We start from the raw sequence: 20,961 nt of genomic DNA on the forward strand, positions 1-20,961 counted from the left end.
ACGCGCCAATGCCTTCTCCAGACGCGTTGCACTCCAAAATGAACAGTCAAGTGAAATCAAGTAATGCAAGTACAGGACAAGTGCTCATTGCCTCTTTCAATTTATTGAAAGTGAGTTGTGCCTTTTTGTTCCACTGGAAAGACCCCTTCTTTGTCAGATTAAGGTTGTGTTGAGCTGAGAGAAACCCTTCACGAACCTCCAGTAATAACTGCACAATCTGAAAAATCCTCGCAAATCCGTGAGTGATTTTGGGGGAGGCCAATCAAGGATAGCTTGAATCTTCTCCTGGTGTACTTGAACTCCGTATTTATTGACAACATGCCCCAGGTACAATATTTCTATCATACCAAATTCACATTTGGACTGCTTAGCGAACAAGGACTGCTCCTCCATGATACTTAGGACTTCATTCAAATCCTTCAAGTGCTCTTCCCATGTCCTTCTATAAATAAGATCATTAAAAAATACCAATAAGTACTTACGCAATTGTTTGTTGAAGATGCGGTTCATGCACGACTAGAATGTAGCAGGTGCATTTGTCAATCCCAACGGCAAGACCAGAAACTCATAATGTCCATAGTGACAACGGAAGGCCATCTTTTCTACATCTTCCTCCCTCATGTGAATCTGATGGTATCTGGAACGGAGATCTATTTTCGAAAAATAGACTACGTCATGCAATTCATCCAACAACTCATCTATCCTTGGAATGGGATATCTATTCTTTATTGTTTTTTTGTTCAAGGCACGGTAGTCCACACACATGTGCATCATCCCGTCCTTTTTGTTCAACACCACAGATGATGCGAAAGGGCTAGAACTGGGACAAATCCAACCTTTCTCTAGCAATTCCTGAATCGTCTTTTCGATCTCATCTTTGAATTTCTAGGAATGGTATGGTGTGGTTATGACCGGCTTGGCTCCTGCTTCCAACTCGATAGTGTGTTCAAACCCTCGATGAGGCGGTATGCCAGGAGGAATGTCAATGAAAACTTTATCATGTTTACTCAAATATCCTAGAGTTCATCATCCTGTGGAGGTGTCTGTTGTCCTTTTATAGGTTCTGCCGAGATTAAACAATGTGCAGCCCATGCAACGTCATCATGCCAAAAAATTGCCTCCATCCGATGTACCGAAACTTCCTTCGGACCCTCATTTGCCATTTCGCAGAGAACAACCTTCTTTCTATCGACAACAAAAGTAAAATCCATCTGTTTGAAGCTTTGAGTGTATTCATCAAGTGTCTCCATCCACTGTATGCCCAAAATAACCTCCATGTCATTAAGGTCCACTATGAAGAAATCCTCGGTCACTGTGTGATTCGGCATTCTGATACTTAGCTAAGGAACAAGGTGTGTGCAGGGCAGAAGAGTTCCTCCAGCAACCTTGACCTAAAATCTTGTGTGTCTCCGTAGGTAGACCCCTTCGCTTCACCAGAGATGAGTTTATGAAATTTAGATTAGCTCTGCTATCCCGCATCATCGTAACCTGTTGTCCTTGGAGGGCTCCCTATACACGAAAAACTGTGCACCTTGGGCTACCGGCTAAGGCAATGGTTCCTTCGCACTATACCGAAGCTGCAATTCGTTCCATAAGGTTTAAACTGACCATGTTGGTGTCTTCGGCAGGCATTTCTTCCTGTTCGTCCTCATCATCAGACATGACCTCAATGTAATGCATCTTCCCTTTTCCGAGCCATCTGTGGCCAAGCTCCCAAGGTCCCTTGCAATTGAAACACAGTTTCTTCCTTCGAAGTTCCTATCTGGTAGCTTCATCCAAAGCCGGCTTCCTAGGCGAAGGTTTATTTTCCCTCGGAAACACCGATGGTTTGGCATGTGAGTAACTTCGAGAGGATGATGCAGATGATGATGCCATACTCTGTGCCTTAAAGATAGCCTTCGACAGGGTGGCAAGGTTGAACCCCTTTACCCAACCTTTCAGAGGTTCTGTCAGTTCATCCATGAAGAGTACTACCCGTCTTCTTTCGGAAATGTCCGTGACCAAAACAGAGTTTTTGAAATTCTGCAATGTACTGAATCACTGATCAACCGATCCAGTTTGCCTTAGCTGTGCCAAATCTTTGAAATTGAGTTTCAGACCTTTACCATAAAATCGATCTATCAATCTCTCAGTGAATTTTGCATAAGTATTTATCTGATCATGCCCCAGTGTGACAGTGTCATGATGCCACCATTCATGCATGACTCCCTCTAGGTGCAACACTGCAAATTTGATTGCTTCTTCTGGCATAGGATTCAACTGGAAGTATCGACCTTCATTACTCATACTTGCGCAAATATGGATCCGGATCCATCAAATGGAGATAGATTTACTTAACTTTCTTCAAAGATTATCGTTAAAATATCCTCTGTTTCCGCCTCCCGAATATCTCATTCTCAGATCCGCATAACCTTTGTAGGATACATCCTTCTCAAAATTTGCATTCTTTCAGTCTTCCCTCAGTTGTTCTTGCATCTCTTCAAAGGTTGGTTGTTTCCCTCTATGTTGTGCCTCTGTCCGTAAAGGAAAAGTCAGATTGGAAGGTCGAGAGCGTGTTGGATGAGGGTTTGATTTGCCCGACACCAAGTCCGCGCTGTGACCATTTTGTTCTCTGGATATTTTATTGTTCACCAACTTCTTGAGAGTCTCTTCCATGAGACGTTGCATACCTGTGATCTATGCTTGGTTCCTAGCAAATTCCCTCAGTAGTGCCACGAGTTCGGCAACTGTCAATTCCGATTCGGCAGCCATTCGATCAACGAAATGTGTCATTCTTCTCTTTCGGCTATAAACTCTCATTTACTGTCCACAGACTGGCAAGATCGAAGAGCTCTGATACCACTGTGATGTTCCCATAGTCTACCTAACCCCCACTCAAACGTTTTGCACTGAATCACAATGGATGTACAGAATTACCTGAAGAAGGATGGTTGAGACAAGGGTGGTGTACAAAGTGCTTGGGCCATACGGATCGATGTTTGGAGGTTGTACGGCAACTATATGAGGGTCATACGTGGTGAGAAGAGAAGCAGTCTGTACAGTGAACTGTAGATAGTTGTACAATCACATGGATGCAGTTGTACGATGGAAGGAGGATGGTGTACGATGGTGATGGAGTTATAGTTGTACGAAGAAGATGAGGCTGTATGGTGGGAAGGACTAGCTAGGTCATACAGTGTTGAGATGGTCGTATGGTGTATTATGGTGGGCTGTACGGTGGAGAAGATCAAATGGGTCGTACAGCAAGTTGTACGGTGAGTGCGGGGGGTGTTGGAAGATGTGAATGAGGCTATACAGTGGCAAAACACAAGCCGTACAATGGAGTATGGATGGACGGATGGAGGAGAGCTGTACGATCAAGGAATGAGCAGAACAGGAAACAACATGAGGCCACACAATTAGATATCTAGGTCTAATATGGAATGCAATCTTGTTCATACACCAAACACAATAGATCTTGATAGAATCCACACAATAATAGAGACTTGAATGCGAATAATAATTGCCGAAAGATGGTGCTCCGATTTCCTACGTCCGAGTGAAGAATTACATGCAACGAAATAGGGTGAGGGATGAATCCCACCGAAACCGCAAGGCCAAATAGGTAAAATGTTTCATTTCCGAAACGGCGAACAATCTAAAACTCCAACAGGAATTCACAGTACATAGAAAATAATCCAAAAGCATGATTAAAGACTACCTACAAGCCAGGCTTAAATACCCATCAGGAAACTTTCCGAGGGTGTACAAAGATAGCCAACAACAACACAAACTATGGAAACAAAAACAAAAATGGGTCCAAGATATATTAAATCAATCGGCCCACAATAGTTTGATAAATGATTTATTTTATAACGGGAACATTACACCGTACGGCCTTCCTGTTGACACCATATGGTCTTTCCTGTGCCCTTGCTCTAGCACTGTACGACCTTCTTGGACAGCAATCCATACTTCCCCTCCTTTCATCACCGTACGGACTCTGTCATTGCATTGTACGGCTGGTCTTTTCACACCGTACAAGTTTCCTGATCTCATCTCCGTCCATTATTCAGCCCCTTCGTACTTAGGAACATTACAGTACTGGGATGGGTGACCTCTCAAGAAGTCTTGGTGCTTCACCTCTATGAGCATCACCTAGATCCAATGAGTGGTAATTGTTGTTTACCGTATGGATTAATTAAGCAACGCACACAAACAAAGAATACGAACATGAACAGCAACCAGCAGAACTCTTATTATTATTCGCATATGCCAACAGTACATTATGCTTTTCTCATATGATATGATAATGATAAGATATGCCCCTTACAATGCTTCCCGAAGGGGTTATAAATACTTTCCGACGAACCTTCCCAAAGGTATCCGTCGGCCAGATACATCATGTCCGCTACAAACTATTTACCGTCGGCTACATAACAAGAACTTTCCCGAAGGAACCCGTCGGCCGATACACAATTTCCTTTCCGAAGGGACCCGTCGGCCGATACACAATTTCTACCGACAACAATTGTTTCATTTATTCTCATGAGAGATGGGTTTGTGTGAACCACTACTCATGAAACATGAGTCAATGAGTTTGACTCAAGAACTACACAATTAAATCCTGGTAGTAATGTCACAATTTTACTTGCTGTGGAAAATATCTCCTACTTATCAATTGATGAGCTTAAAGGGTTTTCTAATTAATGTTTCATAATACACAACACTTGGTGAATGTTTCGCAAATGGGGTTGCAAGAAGAGTGGGTTTAACCATGGAGGAAACTTCGTAGTTAAGCTCACTCAAGCTGGAGTAGTATTGGGATGGGTGACCACCCGGGAAGTCCTAGTGCTTCACCTCTGTGAGCATAACCTAGATCCAATGAGTGCTAAGTGTTCCATTTATTCTCATGAGAGATGGGTTTGTGTGAACCACTACTCATGAAACATACGTCAATGAGTTTGACTCGAGAATTACACGGTTAAATCCTAATAGCAATATCACAATTTGACTTGCTGTGGAAAATATCTCCTACTTATCAAGGAATTTTGTATTCTAGAAAAAAAAAATAGAAGTTTCACCCTCCATTTACAAACAAGGCTCTGAAGGAGCAAACTTAAATTATCACCCAAGGCTATTTTTCGAATCCCAGATGAATGTAATCAGACCAGAGGAGTCTATTTTACCAATTTCATCAAGGAATCAAATTGTAATTGTTCTAAATTGATCAGAGATTTTTGTATCAATAGTTATGTGTTTACAAAAGGAGCAAAGGCAATTTATAATTGTACCTTGCATTGTTCCTACACTAGGATAAAGAGCAATAAGTCAAAGAATTGGCTAGATCCATATTTTCCAACAAAAGAGCCCATTAAATTGTATGTTTCAATTTTCAGCTGAAGTTTTACTTTTTAAAATTAAGCAATCTTCAGCAATTTCACAACAATGCTGCAGATTGAAAGTGATTTGTGTAAAATGGAAATGGCAGTTGTTCTTGATCCCAAAAGGGAGTTTCTGCAAATCCAGGTTATTATTACCCTTCATCATACTAAAAATGTATAAAACTTGTACCGTCAACCTTATATATTTTCTTTTATGTTTGAAATGATGGTATTTTACAATATTGATGCCTCATAATACACTGCAAAGTATGATGCATTGCTGTGAATTACATTACATAATATGATATCCTTAAGAGAACAAGTTATGTTGTATGGTACCAACTTATAACAAACCCTGAACAGATTATCATTTGAGCCTATGATCAAGGAGACAGAGGATGCTATGCATGTATTTGTATGATAAATAATGCATAGAAGTTATTTGGCTCATGTCATTTGTACAATTCACCTTAACATGTAATTATGCAAAAATACATACCTTTGGTATAGATATCCCTTTTGACCTTTATGTTATTGGTGCCACATGGTTCAAGCTAGCCTCCATGTGTCTTTCCCTGCTATGTTAGAGAGCCACATCTACATGTCATCCTTCTAAGGTAGGTTCCTATTTGCCTCGTTAAGATTAAAGCATGATGGTGGTTCGTGAATAGTAGTTTTCTTCTCAATGATTAAGGCAAGTGGACATCACGCATCCAGTAAGGATGTAATGTCCCCTTTTTGGCTACGAGGGAATGCTGGCACAATTACTTCAATACCTTTTTCTTATGTTAACTGAATATGAATTAAGCAAGTAATGGAAGAAAAATTAACAATAAATGTGATCTCTGATATTTTCAATAGAAATATATGCAATGATGACAGTTACATGGCACTAGTAACATCTGATGTGCAAATGGATATATACAATGTGAAAGATGAGTTCTATCACTGATTGATTATGCAATTTCTGATTTACAATTGAAGTGTCCAATCAATATTTATTGCTTGTAGCAATGATGAAGTGTCTGATCTATCATCATAATTTTAAAGGAAATTGCTTGAATGCGATTTGTGCTGTATCTGGTTATCGATTTATGCTTGCCCTTATAATGGATGCTATCTTTGATACATGATCTAGATTGTGTTAAACCTTAGATGCTGTCTCTGATATCTGTTGTTCACACTTGCACCAGTGAAAGCTGATTATGTTATTGCTCTAAACTGAGCATATCCAATTGGATAAGTAAAAGAAAAATAACATGTATCTGATGCCTTTCAAAGTGCCTTTCAATTTGGGATAGAGATGCGTCCTGTCATAAGTGCAATCAATGTTTGTTGGCCTTAACTAATGCATCATTAGTCGGCTAAGTTGATATTAATTGACTCTGTCGATAACAACATGTATGCATATTATTCCAGCAGGGATTGCAAATATGAATTGTCTAATACGGATGTATACATGATGGCAGTGAATGAAAATGTGGCACAGTGCAATCACTGTTGAGAAAAACACAGATATACCACCAATACCACAGTATATCACACACCTTTAATCGCCATTCAACTTGGCACTGAGAATTTCTAATATCTTGCTGGGAAAAATACTATACATCTTGCAAGTAAATGCGAGTTTAATGAGATTATATCAGTGTACGAAAGCTAACGCATTTTTTAGGTTTAACGTCAGTGCGGTTTAAGTTGTTACGGCTTGGTCGACGGAGATTTTTAAGGCTTGGCTGACTTCTGCTGCCATTGTGTTCAACTTCTGCTGCCGCCAGGAGGCAGATCGACCATATTAGGAGCAGCCATACTCTGCAAATATTCCTATGTGTGTCTTCTACACATTGAACATTCCTACATGTAACTTCTGTACATTCCTACTTGTATCTTCCCTCTTTTAGAACATTCCTAAATACATAGCAAACATTGCTGGTTACTTGGAGCTCGGTCGACCACCAGGTATTTTTAATTTTTAATATATTTAATACTGTAGAATGAATATTTTGTTATTGTTATATATATATATATATATATATATATATATATATATATATATATATATATATATATATATATATATATATATAGTTTACCGCATAGATTAATTAAGAAACGCACACAGATAGTGAACACGAACACGAACAGCAGAACTCTTCTTATTATTATTCGCATATGCCAACCAGTAAATTATAGTATGCTTCAATGATAAGATCATTACAATGCTTCCCCAAGGGGGTATGAATACTTTCCGAGGAACCTTCCCGAAGGTATCTGTCGGCCACATACCATATGTCGGCTACATAACAAAAACCTTTCCGAAGGGACCCGTCAGCTACATAACAAGAACCTTTCCAAAAGGACCCGTCAGCTGATACACAATTTCCTTTCCAAAGGGACCCGTCCACTGATACACAATTTCTACCGCCAACATGTGTGTGTGTGTGTGTGTGTGTGTGTGTATGTATATGTGTGTGTATAGTTTTTTTTTTTTTTTTTTTTTTTTTTTTTATTGATTGTTATCTATATTCAACAATAAACATATAATATACATTATATGTATATTATTGATTATCCAGTTGAAGATATATTTTATTTAGAGTTTATCTATATATTATTTTTTTTTTTATACATATGTACAAAGAAAATATTTATACATACATACATTATCCAAATTCCAGTTGAATATAGATAAACTATAATTAGATAATTAGCCTATTTTTCACTAAACTGTTATCTGTATTCAGTAATAAATTTTATATTACAGTTTATTTAACAATTTATTATTTGGAATTTGTGTTTATTATTCAAAATTTCCAATTTATAAATATAATATATAATATATATACCAAATTTCAATAAACATAGATTCAATTCTTTAATTTTTTAAGGTTTTTAACTGTACTATAGTGTTAAATATTATATGTATTCTAATTATTAATTGTCTATTCTTTGCTAGCTACCTATTTCTTTACGAGATAGTTGGTGGGAGAAAGAGAGACCCTTTATGGAAACATGGGATCCAAGGACAAAATCAAGGAGATGTCGCATGTATCCATTGCCTTAAGCAAATGACTTCAAGCATAAGTAGGCTGATATATCATCTTGCAAAGATTCCATGCAATGATATTACATCATGGGATGAATGTCCGGAAGATGTTACAAGAGAGGCTTTGGCAAGCCTTGAAGCATGGTCACAAAAGAAGGCAGCTAAAAAGAGGATAGCAGAAGCCATGGCAGCTCCAATGGGAGGTTTTAGTTCTACAAGTCACAAACAAGTGCAGAGGCTTCTTCTTGCATTGAGCCACAGATACAAGGATTGAGAAATGTGGGTGAGTTTATATCAAACTTTTGGGTTTCACATAACACTCCTAGTGCTCAACCCAAATTTCTAGGCACTACATGGAATAAAGAGATGCATGCAAAGACAAGGTTGGCAATTGCAAGATTTTGGTACTGCACTCTTGGTTTATATCAATTGGTCACTTTGATTTCCATGTCTGGTAAGGGGTTCAAGCCCCTAACTTGTTATGAGGTGAGTGGACCGTTGTTACATGATGAGGTACAAAGCATTCATTAACGTATGGAAGAGAAAAGAAAAGTTTGGAAATAGAGAAGCTGCACTATTATATCAGATGGATGGACTGATGGAAGGAATAGGACATTTATCAACTTTCTAGTTGCTTTAGGGTGACAATATTTCTAAAATCAGTCGATGCCTCTGATCAAGAGAAAAATGCAAAGACTTTGTGCAACATGTTGGATGAGATGGTGGTGGAAGTGGGAGAGGATAATGTCATCCAGGTTGTGATTGATAATGCAACTACATATGTGGCAACTAGTGGATTTTTGATGGATAGGCATCCCACATTATTTTGGAGCCCTTGTTCTGTCCATTGTCTTGACTTGCTCCTTGAGGACCTAGGGAAACTGAGTTGGGTGGACAAGTTGGTTGAAGATGGAAGGAATATCACAAAGTACATCTATAATCACACATGGGGATGAGCCTTATGAGAGAGCAAACCAATGGTAAGGATCCTGTGAAAGTGGGGATAACATGCTTTGCTACTAATTTTCTTAACTTGCAAAACGTATTCACTATATTGAATGACCTAAGGTGTATGTTTGTGTGTGAAATGATGATGTAGATGCTCATGTGGACAATCCTTTATTGACTGATGAGAAGCAAACTAAGTTTGAGATGGAGATAGATGACTAGGATGTAGAAATGGCAACACGTGAGGAGGAGCATGACCTCGATAACCCATCTGAGGCTTTTGTTTCACTTGTTCAGGCACCCATTAAGGATGTTGCACCTGCAATTACTTCAACACCACCCACAAAGCAGCAGCGATCTCTTTTGAACTTTACTTGTAGATGCAATTTATGATTTTTACTTCTAGTTTTCATTGATACTTGAACTTAATATGTATTCACAAGTTGTAGTTTTATGGGTTTGACTTCTATATGAATTGAACTTATTTTTGTTTAGATAACATACTTGTTTTTTTGTATATGATTGATGATTCTATCACTATGTTAATCTATTTAGTTTTAATTGCTATGAATTACTATTTAACTCAAAACTTTGATTAATGTTTGGTGGATATCTCAAATCAGTATATGTTCTACAAATTTGGTGTATGTTTTTTTAGAATATTTTACAAAATTGCCTATTTTCAAATGTTCGATCAAAGTGCTGATTTATTGCCAAATTTTTTGCCGAGCTTTTCAAAAAAATTGGGCCGGCCAAGATATTGCCAAAACCGAGTTTTTCGACTTTGAGTGCAATCATGAGGTAATACCATATGATAGTGGATGGCTCAAAATATGAATTATGGATGTACAATGCAGAAAAGAAATATGAGATATTGCTATAGGATAAGATAAGATTAGATAATGATATTAATGTCCAACAAAAGGTCTATGGACTGAAGGATTAAACAATGAGGCTGATAGTAGTAGGAGAACACAAAGGTGTTTGAAATAAATACAAACAACAAGGGAAAGCAAACAAAGAGACAAAGAGGAGGCAAAGAGAGAGACTAGGAGTCCTTTCTAGGAGAAAAGAAATTAGTCACTGAATGATATGCTTGCCGATGAGTAGAGGCCCTACTCTATCTCTAGCCACTCTTAGAGGAGTGTTGCTGGTGCAAATAGATGGTACGGGATCTGACGCATCTAGAATATTTGGTAGATCTAGTGGAGCTAGAAAGCCTTTTCACACCACGCAGAGGAGATAATGGTATGAAGAAGGCAGTAATGAGTTGAGTAGACGAGTGTCGGTGCGGAAGCAGTGACTGGATCGTGCTATCATGAAGCATAGTGGCCTCTTGAAGATAAAGTGCAAGACAACATTGATCATAGTAGCTAAAAAAATCATAGAGAGAAAAGCACTCCCGGAATAGATAGAAAAATCTCCCTCTGATCTCATAATATATAAGGCTACGGAAAATGAAGTGAGTCTCAGTCTCCACCTCACCTAAAGTACAAAGCATACAGATTCGCTCTCCACTGACAATATGATGGTCAGTCTGAACCCGAAGACATTGAGAACCAACTCTGAAAGATCCCAAAGACATACGCGGGGCATGAGACCACTGCCGGGAAAGGTAGCTAGGATGAACAATAATACCATCAAACATCTTCGAAAAGTGTTTCGCGTAAAACGAAATCTGTGGACGTAACCCACCAAGAGGGTTAACCCAGGTAGTGGCAATGTACTGTCTATAAATGTCAAGTCTGACATGCTCATTCAACTCCTGCCGAGAGTGGAGAAGATGTGTCGAGGCATCCAACAAGAACTGAAAAGGGGGGAGGCAATCAATATCAATCCCAATCGAACCAAGTAGAGAAGAGGCCTGTGCATACCAACATTGTGCATGAGAACCAGACTCTACACTTGCAATAGAAGCAGACAAACAATAAGCCAAATATAAGTACTGATCACAATCACCAACACGATCTGCAAAACCACGAAGGCGATGGAGGAACCAAGCCAACTCAAAAATAGCCGCGAGATTGAAAGGATGAGTGCAAAACTCAGCAAGAATAACACTATGAGGAGTGAACCTATGACGTCTAATGATGCGCCTCAAAAATAAAGTCTAAACCCACTCGATCGAGGCCCAATCAGAACCAAGAAAAGATGGGCCCCAAACCACAAACCCAAAAAAGAATAGTTTGCCTCACAAAAGAGTCCAAGAGAGATAACTTGGACGAGGTATCCTGGAAGTGATGCCTGAAACACTGTTTCTCAAGAAAAGCAAGAGAACCCATACCCTTATTAAATCTAGGCTGAATAGTTGGTCTCATACTAAACCGTGGTCTGGAAAACTTAACCCCCAGATAAGTATAAGATGTAGCGATCTCAATCTCCTGACCTTGAAAAAGAAGTGAAGATGGGAAGTCTTTAAACAATTGAAGATCATGAGCCGAGTCTTACCCAAGTTAACCACAAGTTGTCATTGATTACAAAAGGAAGCCAAGCCATCTAGAAGCCCCTGGAGAGGAAGCTAGGAGAACCACATCATCAGCAAAAAGGATGGAGATCAGAACCTGGTGAAGACAGCAACCGTCTCCAGGGAGAGAAGACATCAGGAGGAAGTCCTCAAGCTCATCAATATATAACCAAACAACGTAGGGGAGCGCGGACATCCCTACTTAATCCCAATGGTGCTATGGATCGGATCCAAGAAGCCCTCAGGAGTCCTAAATCTGCCAACCACAGTCTCATATAGTCTCATAATAGCGGTATGTAACATCTCAGAGGTACTAATCTCCCTAAGCCTCTCAAACAGAGCCACCCTAGGGACAGAATCAAAAGATTTGCGAAAATCAACAAAGCAACAATAGACTTTCTCTGATTTGTGTCTAGCCTCCTCAATAACAGCCCGTAAAGTGAAGATGTGATCCATAGTCTGATAGTCTTCTCGAAAACTAGCCTGCCCTCTAGCCCTACAACCTTTCCTGTCCAGCTCACTAGATAACATAGCATTAAGGGTTTTCACATACAGTTTGGCAAACGTGTGCCTAGTCATGATGGTTTTGTAGTTCCCCAAATCGTAGACAGGGTCGGTCTTATGAATAGGATAAATTAGATGCCTAGGCCAAGAAGTCGAAAACCTAGTGTGAATCACTCTATTAAAAAGAATAAAGAGATAGGGGCTCAGAACCAAGGCACTGAACTTAAAAAGCTCAGCCTGAAAACCCTTCTCATCAGTAGCTCTACTACACTTCATGGATCTGATGGCCTCAAAAATGTGGGAAGGGGTGAACAAGCGGTCAAAAGGAGGCCAAATGGGATGGATAGAAGGCTGCCCTGGAATGTCATAAAGAGCCATGGTGTGCAAGGTAAGGGAGTGAAAGTCGAGGGTGGAGGGTAGAGGATAATCGCGAGGGAAAAGAGTGCGCCAGAAAAGCTGGGGATTGCGGATCAGCGTAGAGCAGAGGGATTTGCACTTGGAAGCAGCCAAGGAACATTTCTTACTACGAAGAAAATGAAGATAAGATGAGCGAAGGTGGACAAAGTTAGTGGAGTGAACCTTAAAAGCAGAACACATAGAACGATGGAAAGATTTGCAGTCTGTATCAAACCACTGGTTCATAGGACAAGTATTACAGCATTTGTTGCGAAGGGGCAAAGGAGGGCAATGAGGAATGGAAAGGATGGCAAACTTCTAGGTAGTCGTCGCAAGCAAGTCAAACATAGAGGCAGCCTTGCACAAGTTAGAAAAGCATGAAGGGTTGAGGAGTCTTGAAAGATGAGCGGAAAAGAGCTCACAATCACCTTCGAGAAAACGGACGCGAATGGGTGAACGAGCAGTGACAGATGAAAGATGAGGTGCTAAGAGAGGGGGTGAAAGAAGAGGGGAGAGGTGAAAGTGAATACTAAGGAGAGCATGGTCCGCAAGAGGAAGGTGCATGATGGTGAAACTATGAATGCAAGAAATGAATGAGGGACAAGCGAGGACATATTCAACGACACTAGCACCACCACAGGAAGGCCAACAAGTGAAGAACTCAGATCTAGGAAAGCAGGAAAGGTCGTTCAAGATCACCAAACCAGAAGACTCACAAAGCTGCAGCAAATGTCTACCATACATGGATAACGGCCCAAGAGCATCCTCAGAATGCCACTGAAGCCCAAAAGAAGTCGGATCAATCTCAATGGAGCAAATGGGATCTGAACTATGATCATAAAACGGAGTCTGAAGTTCTCTAGTTCTCGCATTGAAATCCGCGAGAATAATAATGTCCCCTAGAGCAGCAAACTAAGAAATAGTCTCACAAAGGTCAATAAATGGGTCTCCGTCCTTGGTACCATGAATAGCATAATGGGAGGAAGCTAGTGGAAATAGCAAGCACCAAATAGAGATCTCTCTGACGATGACACTTACAGTCAATGTGGACCCACATAAATCGAGCAAACGTATTTGAGTGTACAATAGAAGTGCCACTGAAAAATATCCTCCTTAATCAAACAAGCCACACCGCCCGAGCCACGTACCCCACTAGAAGCACGAACCTCCTCTCTACATATAGATAACCATTGATAACCAATAACACCTGGAAGAGGACGTACAAGGCTCTCATGAGTCTTAGTAATGACAAGAATATCTACAAATCCCATAGCATCACATAAAAGACTAGGCAATGACCATAAAGACCCATTACCATTCCAATAGTTAACAAGAAGAGAGCAAGTGGGGGTCTCCCTCTTGTCCGACTGCTGATGGGACCGTCATTTGGAGGATGCAAATATGAATTATGGCATATAGACACAGACATGAGACATTGCCACATGATGCAAATATGAAATATTTGTCCAGTGTTAAGAAGGATTTCTTATCAAAATTTCCTTATTGCTGTAAAATATTTTACGATAGCGTAGAAGTGTCTCATGCCGTGGTATCCATTACTGTTAATATGTATCATGTCTAACATTAATGTTGGATTAGGGGACATTATTGGAAGTGAAAATTCTTAGTTCTCCTTCAAGAATTGTATTTAACAATCCATGGATTAATCTCATAATAGAAAGGAGTTTTCGGCACTAAGCACATTTGCATGTGTAGTGTTGCAGTAGGTGGTGGAAGCAGAAGGTTAGATGTTCTCATGGAAGTGTAAACAATTATAAGATACCACAAGCCATAGGGATATTAGGGCTTTTGTGGAACATTTGTATCAAATTGAGGTAAGAGATATAAGGTAATTGGACATCAAACATTCACTAAGGAAGTGAGCATTCTTGATTCCCCTTCAAGAACTGTTCTTACCAATACACAAATTAATCTCATCCTATAAAGGAGGGTTTTTGGCACTAAGGACACTTGACTGTGCAGTGTTGTTGTAGGTGGTGGAAGGATAAAACCAGATCTTCCCTTAAATGTGTCAATGATCATAAAATACCACAAACCATGAGGATATTGGGGCTCTTGTGGAACAATTGAATTGACCATATCGACCTCCTTACATCTTCAATTGTATGCAAGGTCATTTATTTAATTGATCTTGGTCATTGCATACCATAAGTCCTTAGACGGGTTGCAAAACTTAGGTAATTGCCATTTAATATAGTTTTCTATATTTGTTTCTCTTGGGCTTGTATCTTCCAAGCACAAATCTAAGCATTATAATAAAACAAGTAAATCAATAGCATCCACAGAAGTAAAATTAAAAAATAAGTTTTTAAAAAATTTCATCAAATAGGTATTGTAAGTTTGCAAAAACACAGAAAAAAGAAAAATTATAAATTTATCTGAAAGAACATACCCTCCCAAAAAATCTAGTGGAGGGCTCAACAAACTCTCATGTGCTTTCTTCAAAGCTGAACTCGTTGAATTGAATACTGATGCCAAAGTTGAGGTATTCATTATTCTATTTCCTCTCACTAAGATTCTACTTTGTCTGCCATTTAATAATCCTGGTTGATATAAACTGACGTTCTGAGAACATAAAGTGCGGTGAGCACTAGCTTGATAAGAAAGCTTGGATGACATTGTCCCACTACTCAAATTTTGAATAGCAACTTCTTCTGCACAACCAACCATCAGATATGCTTAGACGATCATAATTATAGATTAAGCACTTATTGATGCCAGAGTGAACATCCCATGCTTACCAATACAACTGTACAACAATAAACATTTAGAAGTTTGAAATTCACAATGGTGAGAAATGTAATTACTCACCCAAAGATAAGTATTGCACTTATAGAAGTATAAAGTCCATTATCCAGTTTTCATAAAATTAAATTGCAACAAAGACAAAATGTGTAATTATCTCGGTCATGCTTATACTAATGAAATATCAAATATGTTAAGAATTCATATTCCCAAAATAGTGAAGCTCATAAAAGCCAACTCAAGGAAACACGAAATTCTTATACCAGTCAATCTCACATGTTTAGCATTTGTGTAAGGGATCAAAAGATGTGCCACAAAATTCTTCCACCTTAGGTAACATATCATGATTATTAATAATATGCAATTTTAAATGCTTTTTCTTTTATTTTTAAGTTCCAAAAGATGATGCATAATTGTTCTGCTGAAAATGTTAAACTCAAACTAGTAGCGTGTCAATGTTTTCAAATTTTGAAAATTTCAAACAATGATGAAATATGTGACACCAAAATTAAGAACTGCACTAGAACTTTAAAGGTATGACATTGGATTCAGTGTTTAAAACTTATTGTAGGATTCTTGAGATTCCCCTAAAATTAAACCACATGTCCTGTCTCAAGCTTGCTTACACCATTATCCTTAATGGAACATGTAAATTTGATCTTATAAATAGTTCTTCTCCAAAAAGGAAAGCACAGAATTATAACTTTATTAATATGCATCCATGAAAACTGGTAGAAACGACCAAAATGCTAAGGTCTATTACCAAGGAGCAGATTTATGCTCGATTTTCACCATTTATAGTGCCATTGATCTTTTTCTTGTAACTTGTAATCCTAAAAAGTGAATGCAATAATTAAGGGAACCACCAAATGAAATCAAAGTATAGGCTGGTTCTCTTTAAGAATGATAAGTAAAGAGTGCATTCTTTTCTATATTTTCTGTGCTGTCCATCAAAAGTAGCAGAGACATCCATACTGTTAGAGGTCCATAAAGTGATATTCTGCTCTTTTACTACTTTTGATTGTTGTAATGTCACCATTTTGGGGATCATTGGAAGTTTGAGCGATTAGCCTATTAATTGACCCTCGTAGGATAGCATGGTGGTTTAGAGGATCCAGTTTGGAAGTATTGGAGTTCATCAAATGAACGTGTTGTAAGGGTTTATCTCACCAGATGCTTCATCTGTTATGGGGAATTACATTCAGAGGTTTCTGGTAACATTTTGAGGGACGTACTATTTATAGGAAGCCTCTGGATGTTAGAGAGGTTCCCCTATTATTTTTACAAGGAAGATGGATCTTTAGTGCATGCAATGGTTGACTCCCTAGTTCAGACGGCTCGTCAAAATAATAAGTATTTAATGAGATATTAATATCTTAATGGCCTTAATGATGTTTGATTATTTAAGTTATATTATTAAGCTATAAATTGACTTTATAATGAAGTGGGGTTATGTTGAGGGTAATGAGTAATTTAAACTCATTGATAGATAAAAAGTACACTTTATTAATGATATATTATAATGTCAACAAATTCAAATGTTATATTCATTAAAGAGCCTTGCTAGTGAATATTCATGGTGAAATATATAAAAGGCTTTGAAAAGAAATCAAATTCATCCACATGTGCATTTGAGAATTTGGGGATTTTGTGTATTGAGTTTGGCACTAACGGTTTCAGAATTTAAGGACCTGAAGAATTGGTAATTCTCGGAGTTCCAACACTTTCAATTGGTTCGAAATAAACAGTGAATTGTGCAACTAAGGATGGCTTCAACATGGATTCATTATTGAGCTTTAAATTATTTGAATTTGGTGACAGATTGTTTGACTTTGCAAGGATCTGCATCTTGTAGCCACTGTTGGAAACAACATGGTTGGAGGAGTTGTATCGTGCATCATTATTACATGTCATGTCAAATTTATGCCAGTCAAGGTTCATATTTGTTCATTATTGCCTGCCATGTCATATTCATGCCAGCCAAGGTTCATATTTGTTCCTTAATACCTACTGTGTCATGTTATGCCAGCCGAGGTTCATATTTGTTCCCACATAAGTCATACTGGAGGTAGTGTCAGATATCTATATAATATCCCTTTCTAAGCTGCCCTTAACTTGCTGATTTAAGGCTCAAGGAATATTGTCAGACGTGTCATGAAACCTCAAATTTTCTATTAATTGTTTTTAGGTTTACTTTTGATAACTTCAAATGGTTCAAAATGGAGTTAAAATGCTTGCAAATTAACACTACAATGTCTCAACAAGAAACTAGATGCAAATGCAACTTCTTTTGGTGTTTTTAAATGCATTTATAAGAAATTCTACATGTAAAATGTGCATCTACAGCCAACTGTCATTTTCACAAACACTTAGAATGCAAGCTATGTACTTTCATTATGAGCATTGCAAAAACATGAGGCATGCAACTTATAAATTCATTAAATGAATGCATTCCTAAGAACATGGCAATGATGATATGCCAAGACTCTCGGCTTACATTATAGCTCTATATTAGGCCAAGTCTGATGGTGAAAGTTCTTCTACAGCAGCAACAAAACTAAGCCAACGCAACTACAAATGACTGAAAATTGCAGAGCTTCAAATGCTGATTTAGTGCCAAGCTAACTGAAATGTAATAACTGATATGAAAAACCTGGCAATGGAGGCTGCCTGGACAAATTGATTTGATTCCCTTGTGCATAATGAATTTACCCTCAAAGAGGTAGTGTGCAGCCTCATAGACCACTACCAATGCTTCCAGAAATTTCTTGGAATTTCTTTGGCCTTGAAACCACTGTCAATATGCCCAGAAATTCAAAGGCATTTATGCAGCAAGTAATCTGATATGGTGTGGAAATAAAGCCCTTGAAGAATCCTTAAGAAAATTCAAATAATAAGCAAGATACTGTAGCATTTATTGTTTACGCTATTGTAGCATCTCATACAAATGACTAATCTTTTAGTATTCTATCTGCAAATAGATATGCATCAAACCCTTGTGTTCATGGTAATTATTTTCCAGTTCAGCACAAATAGAACCTCTCTATGAAGCTCTCCTGGATGCCAAGTTCAATAGTTATTTCACTACCTCAAATGGCTGCAACCCTGAAGAACTAATGCTCTCTAATGGCTGAATGAAATCATAAACCCCTGGCTTTTTCCCCTAAATTCATAAAATAGATGCACCAAAGAATGAATCAATTTCCTCATGTAAAGGCGTTTCATAACTCACCAAATACGAATTGAGCCTGAAACTTCATGTTTACACCTCGTATAACTTAAAGCATATATGTGCTTTTGTTATGAAGTTTGAAATATAATAATTTATTATATTGCCCTCCATTTGATGCACAACAAAATAATATAAAGTATATCTTAATAAACACTTGTCTCCCTTTAAATTGTCACTTTTCGTTATTCCTCATGCACTTTATACTTTGACTTTATAATCATTAAATAATCCCTTTTTATAATAAAGTCAAATGACATTCATTTTAGTTCATATTTAATGTCAGTATCCATGCCAAGTGTTCGTAGAAATGCTTATTGTCTGTAGGGATCAGCTACATTTATTTTCTGTCTTCAAAATCCATCAGAAATACAAAAATGAAGTCTTGAATTGCACTTTCATTTCACATCAGACTTCTGCATACATTTATTTCAGCCCTTTGAATCCATATTTATTGAAAACGCCAAAAACATCAAATGGGAACTATAACAACAAGCATAGACTGTGCATGACAAGTGTTTGACAGAACCTGAGAATTCCTAAGAGCCCAAAACTAAAAATTCAAATCAGATTTAGTAAGGAAATTCAATAAAATTCATATAAAAATCGGATTCCAAGGCAAACATGTCATTTGCTTAGAAAATAAGTGGTTTGACAGAGTTAGAACCTATAGGGGTTCTTACAGTGGTATCAAAGGGGTTTCTTGTCATCCTGTTGGGGAAGCTTCTTACATTTAGGACAGGGGATTAGTGATGTGAACTTTTAATTTATTATTAATAAAGTATTACTTTATTAATAATTAAAATGTCATAACTCCAACATTACTCATTATTTTGACGAACCGTCTGAACCAGGGAGTCAACCACTACATCCTTCATTCGTATGAATTCCTTACTACAAATAGAAAGGGTCATTCTCGATCAACCTCAGACTTACTATAATTAGTAAGTATATGAAACTGAGCATTTGGGACTAACAATCCAATCAGATTTGAGCATTGGATGACAGCAGTATTGTGGAGTCAATTATTGATGCTTGTTGGTGTTTCTAATCTATTGTGTATGTTACTAGGTTTTCTATATTATGTATCTAGTAGTTTTCATATTTCAATATTTGCAAATAGTTCTGTAAGTAGTTTGTAATCAAATAAATTAGTTACAAGGTTGCACCCCAACTGTTTCTTGAAATGATTTTCCTATAGCTATTCATTTTACTTCATATTTAATGTCTAGTATGCATGCCAAGCATTGTGGCAATGCTTACTGTCTATACAAATCAGCTACATTTATTTTTCAATCTTCATAATCCTTTGGGAATACAACTAGCACTTGCACCTTTAAATGGTGCAAGGATTAAGCCGATAGTTATACATATATTAGCTGATGATTTGAAGAACTTGGAAACCCCAATATGCTTAACAAGAAAAAAGGGAAATTGCCTAATACAATATGCACCACTAAAACCAGCATTCTGTATTAGTGAAAATAGGCATTCCCATTACTCCTCTATATCATGCAGCCTGTTTGATATGAAATAGACGTTAAACATAGAAAACAAGGGTTTTGAATTTTTTTTGAAAAATTTATATTGTAAATGGGACATTCATCAAATTTATGAAACTTGATATTAAGTGATTAAATTACATGCATAAGGTACAAATCAGGATGCACAACAAGTTGAAATATGGAAGAGAATAACAGAACACACGGATGAGTGACAAACCAATGCCGCCTCCAAACATTCAAAGAAGCCAACCAAAATGAGCATCCACCCTGCAACCTCCAAGTAACCAATTTTTAGTCTGAAACAATGACATCAGGGAAGCTCCACGTGGTCCAAGAATGTTTTGCAGAGAGCTCTCTTTTCTGGTACTGCAAATCTTTTTATTGGCGTAAGACTGCCGGGAAATCCAAACAATCTGGCCAATGTTCTTCAAGGAGAGAAGCCTATCGGCTTATATATGAAGTCTTGCATTGCACTTTCATTTCACATCAGACATCTGCATATATTTGTTTCGGCCTTTGAATGCATATTTATTGACAACACCAAAAACATCAAAAGGGAACGACATCAAGCAGCATAGACATAGCATGACAAGAGTTTGAGTCGACAGAATTCCTAACAGCCCAAAACTAAAAACTCAAGTCAGATTTAATAAGAAAATTCATATAATTATTGTATTCCAAGGCAAACCTATCATTTGTTTAGAAAATAAGTGGTCTGACAGAGTTAGAACCTACAAGGG

General features: G+C 37.9%; 1 protein-coding gene across 13 annotated transcripts in view; it reads right to left on the minus strand.

The window, feature by feature from the left end:
- LOC149575059 (uncharacterized) overlaps window positions 1-20,961 on the minus strand; it is a 156,880-nt gene that overhangs the window by 60,991 nt on the left and 74,928 nt on the right. For 4 of the 13 annotated variants that reach the window (XM_089814932.1, XM_089814929.1, XM_089814931.1 and 1 more), the window contains one exon: window positions 15,135-15,396. The exons of 5 other annotated variants lie outside the window; for them this stretch is intronic. In XM_089814932.1, the coding sequence (XP_089671058.1) occupies window positions 15,135-15,361 (227 nt within the window). In that variant the 5' untranslated portion in view covers window positions 15,362-15,396. Of the gene's footprint in view, window positions 1-15,134; window positions 15,397-20,438; window positions 20,716-20,961 lie in introns of all 13 variants that reach the window. 4 more of the 13 variants (XM_089814925.1, XM_089814926.1, XM_089814927.1 and 1 more) reach the window with 2 other exon arrangements.

This window comes from Cupressus sempervirens, chromosome 2 (genome assembly GCF_028749045.1).
Source record: "Cupressus sempervirens isolate cs-2001-9-10 chromosome 2, ASM2874904v1, whole genome shotgun sequence".
In the NCBI taxonomy this organism is placed as follows: Eukaryota; Viridiplantae; Streptophyta; class Pinopsida; order Cupressales; family Cupressaceae; genus Cupressus; species Cupressus sempervirens.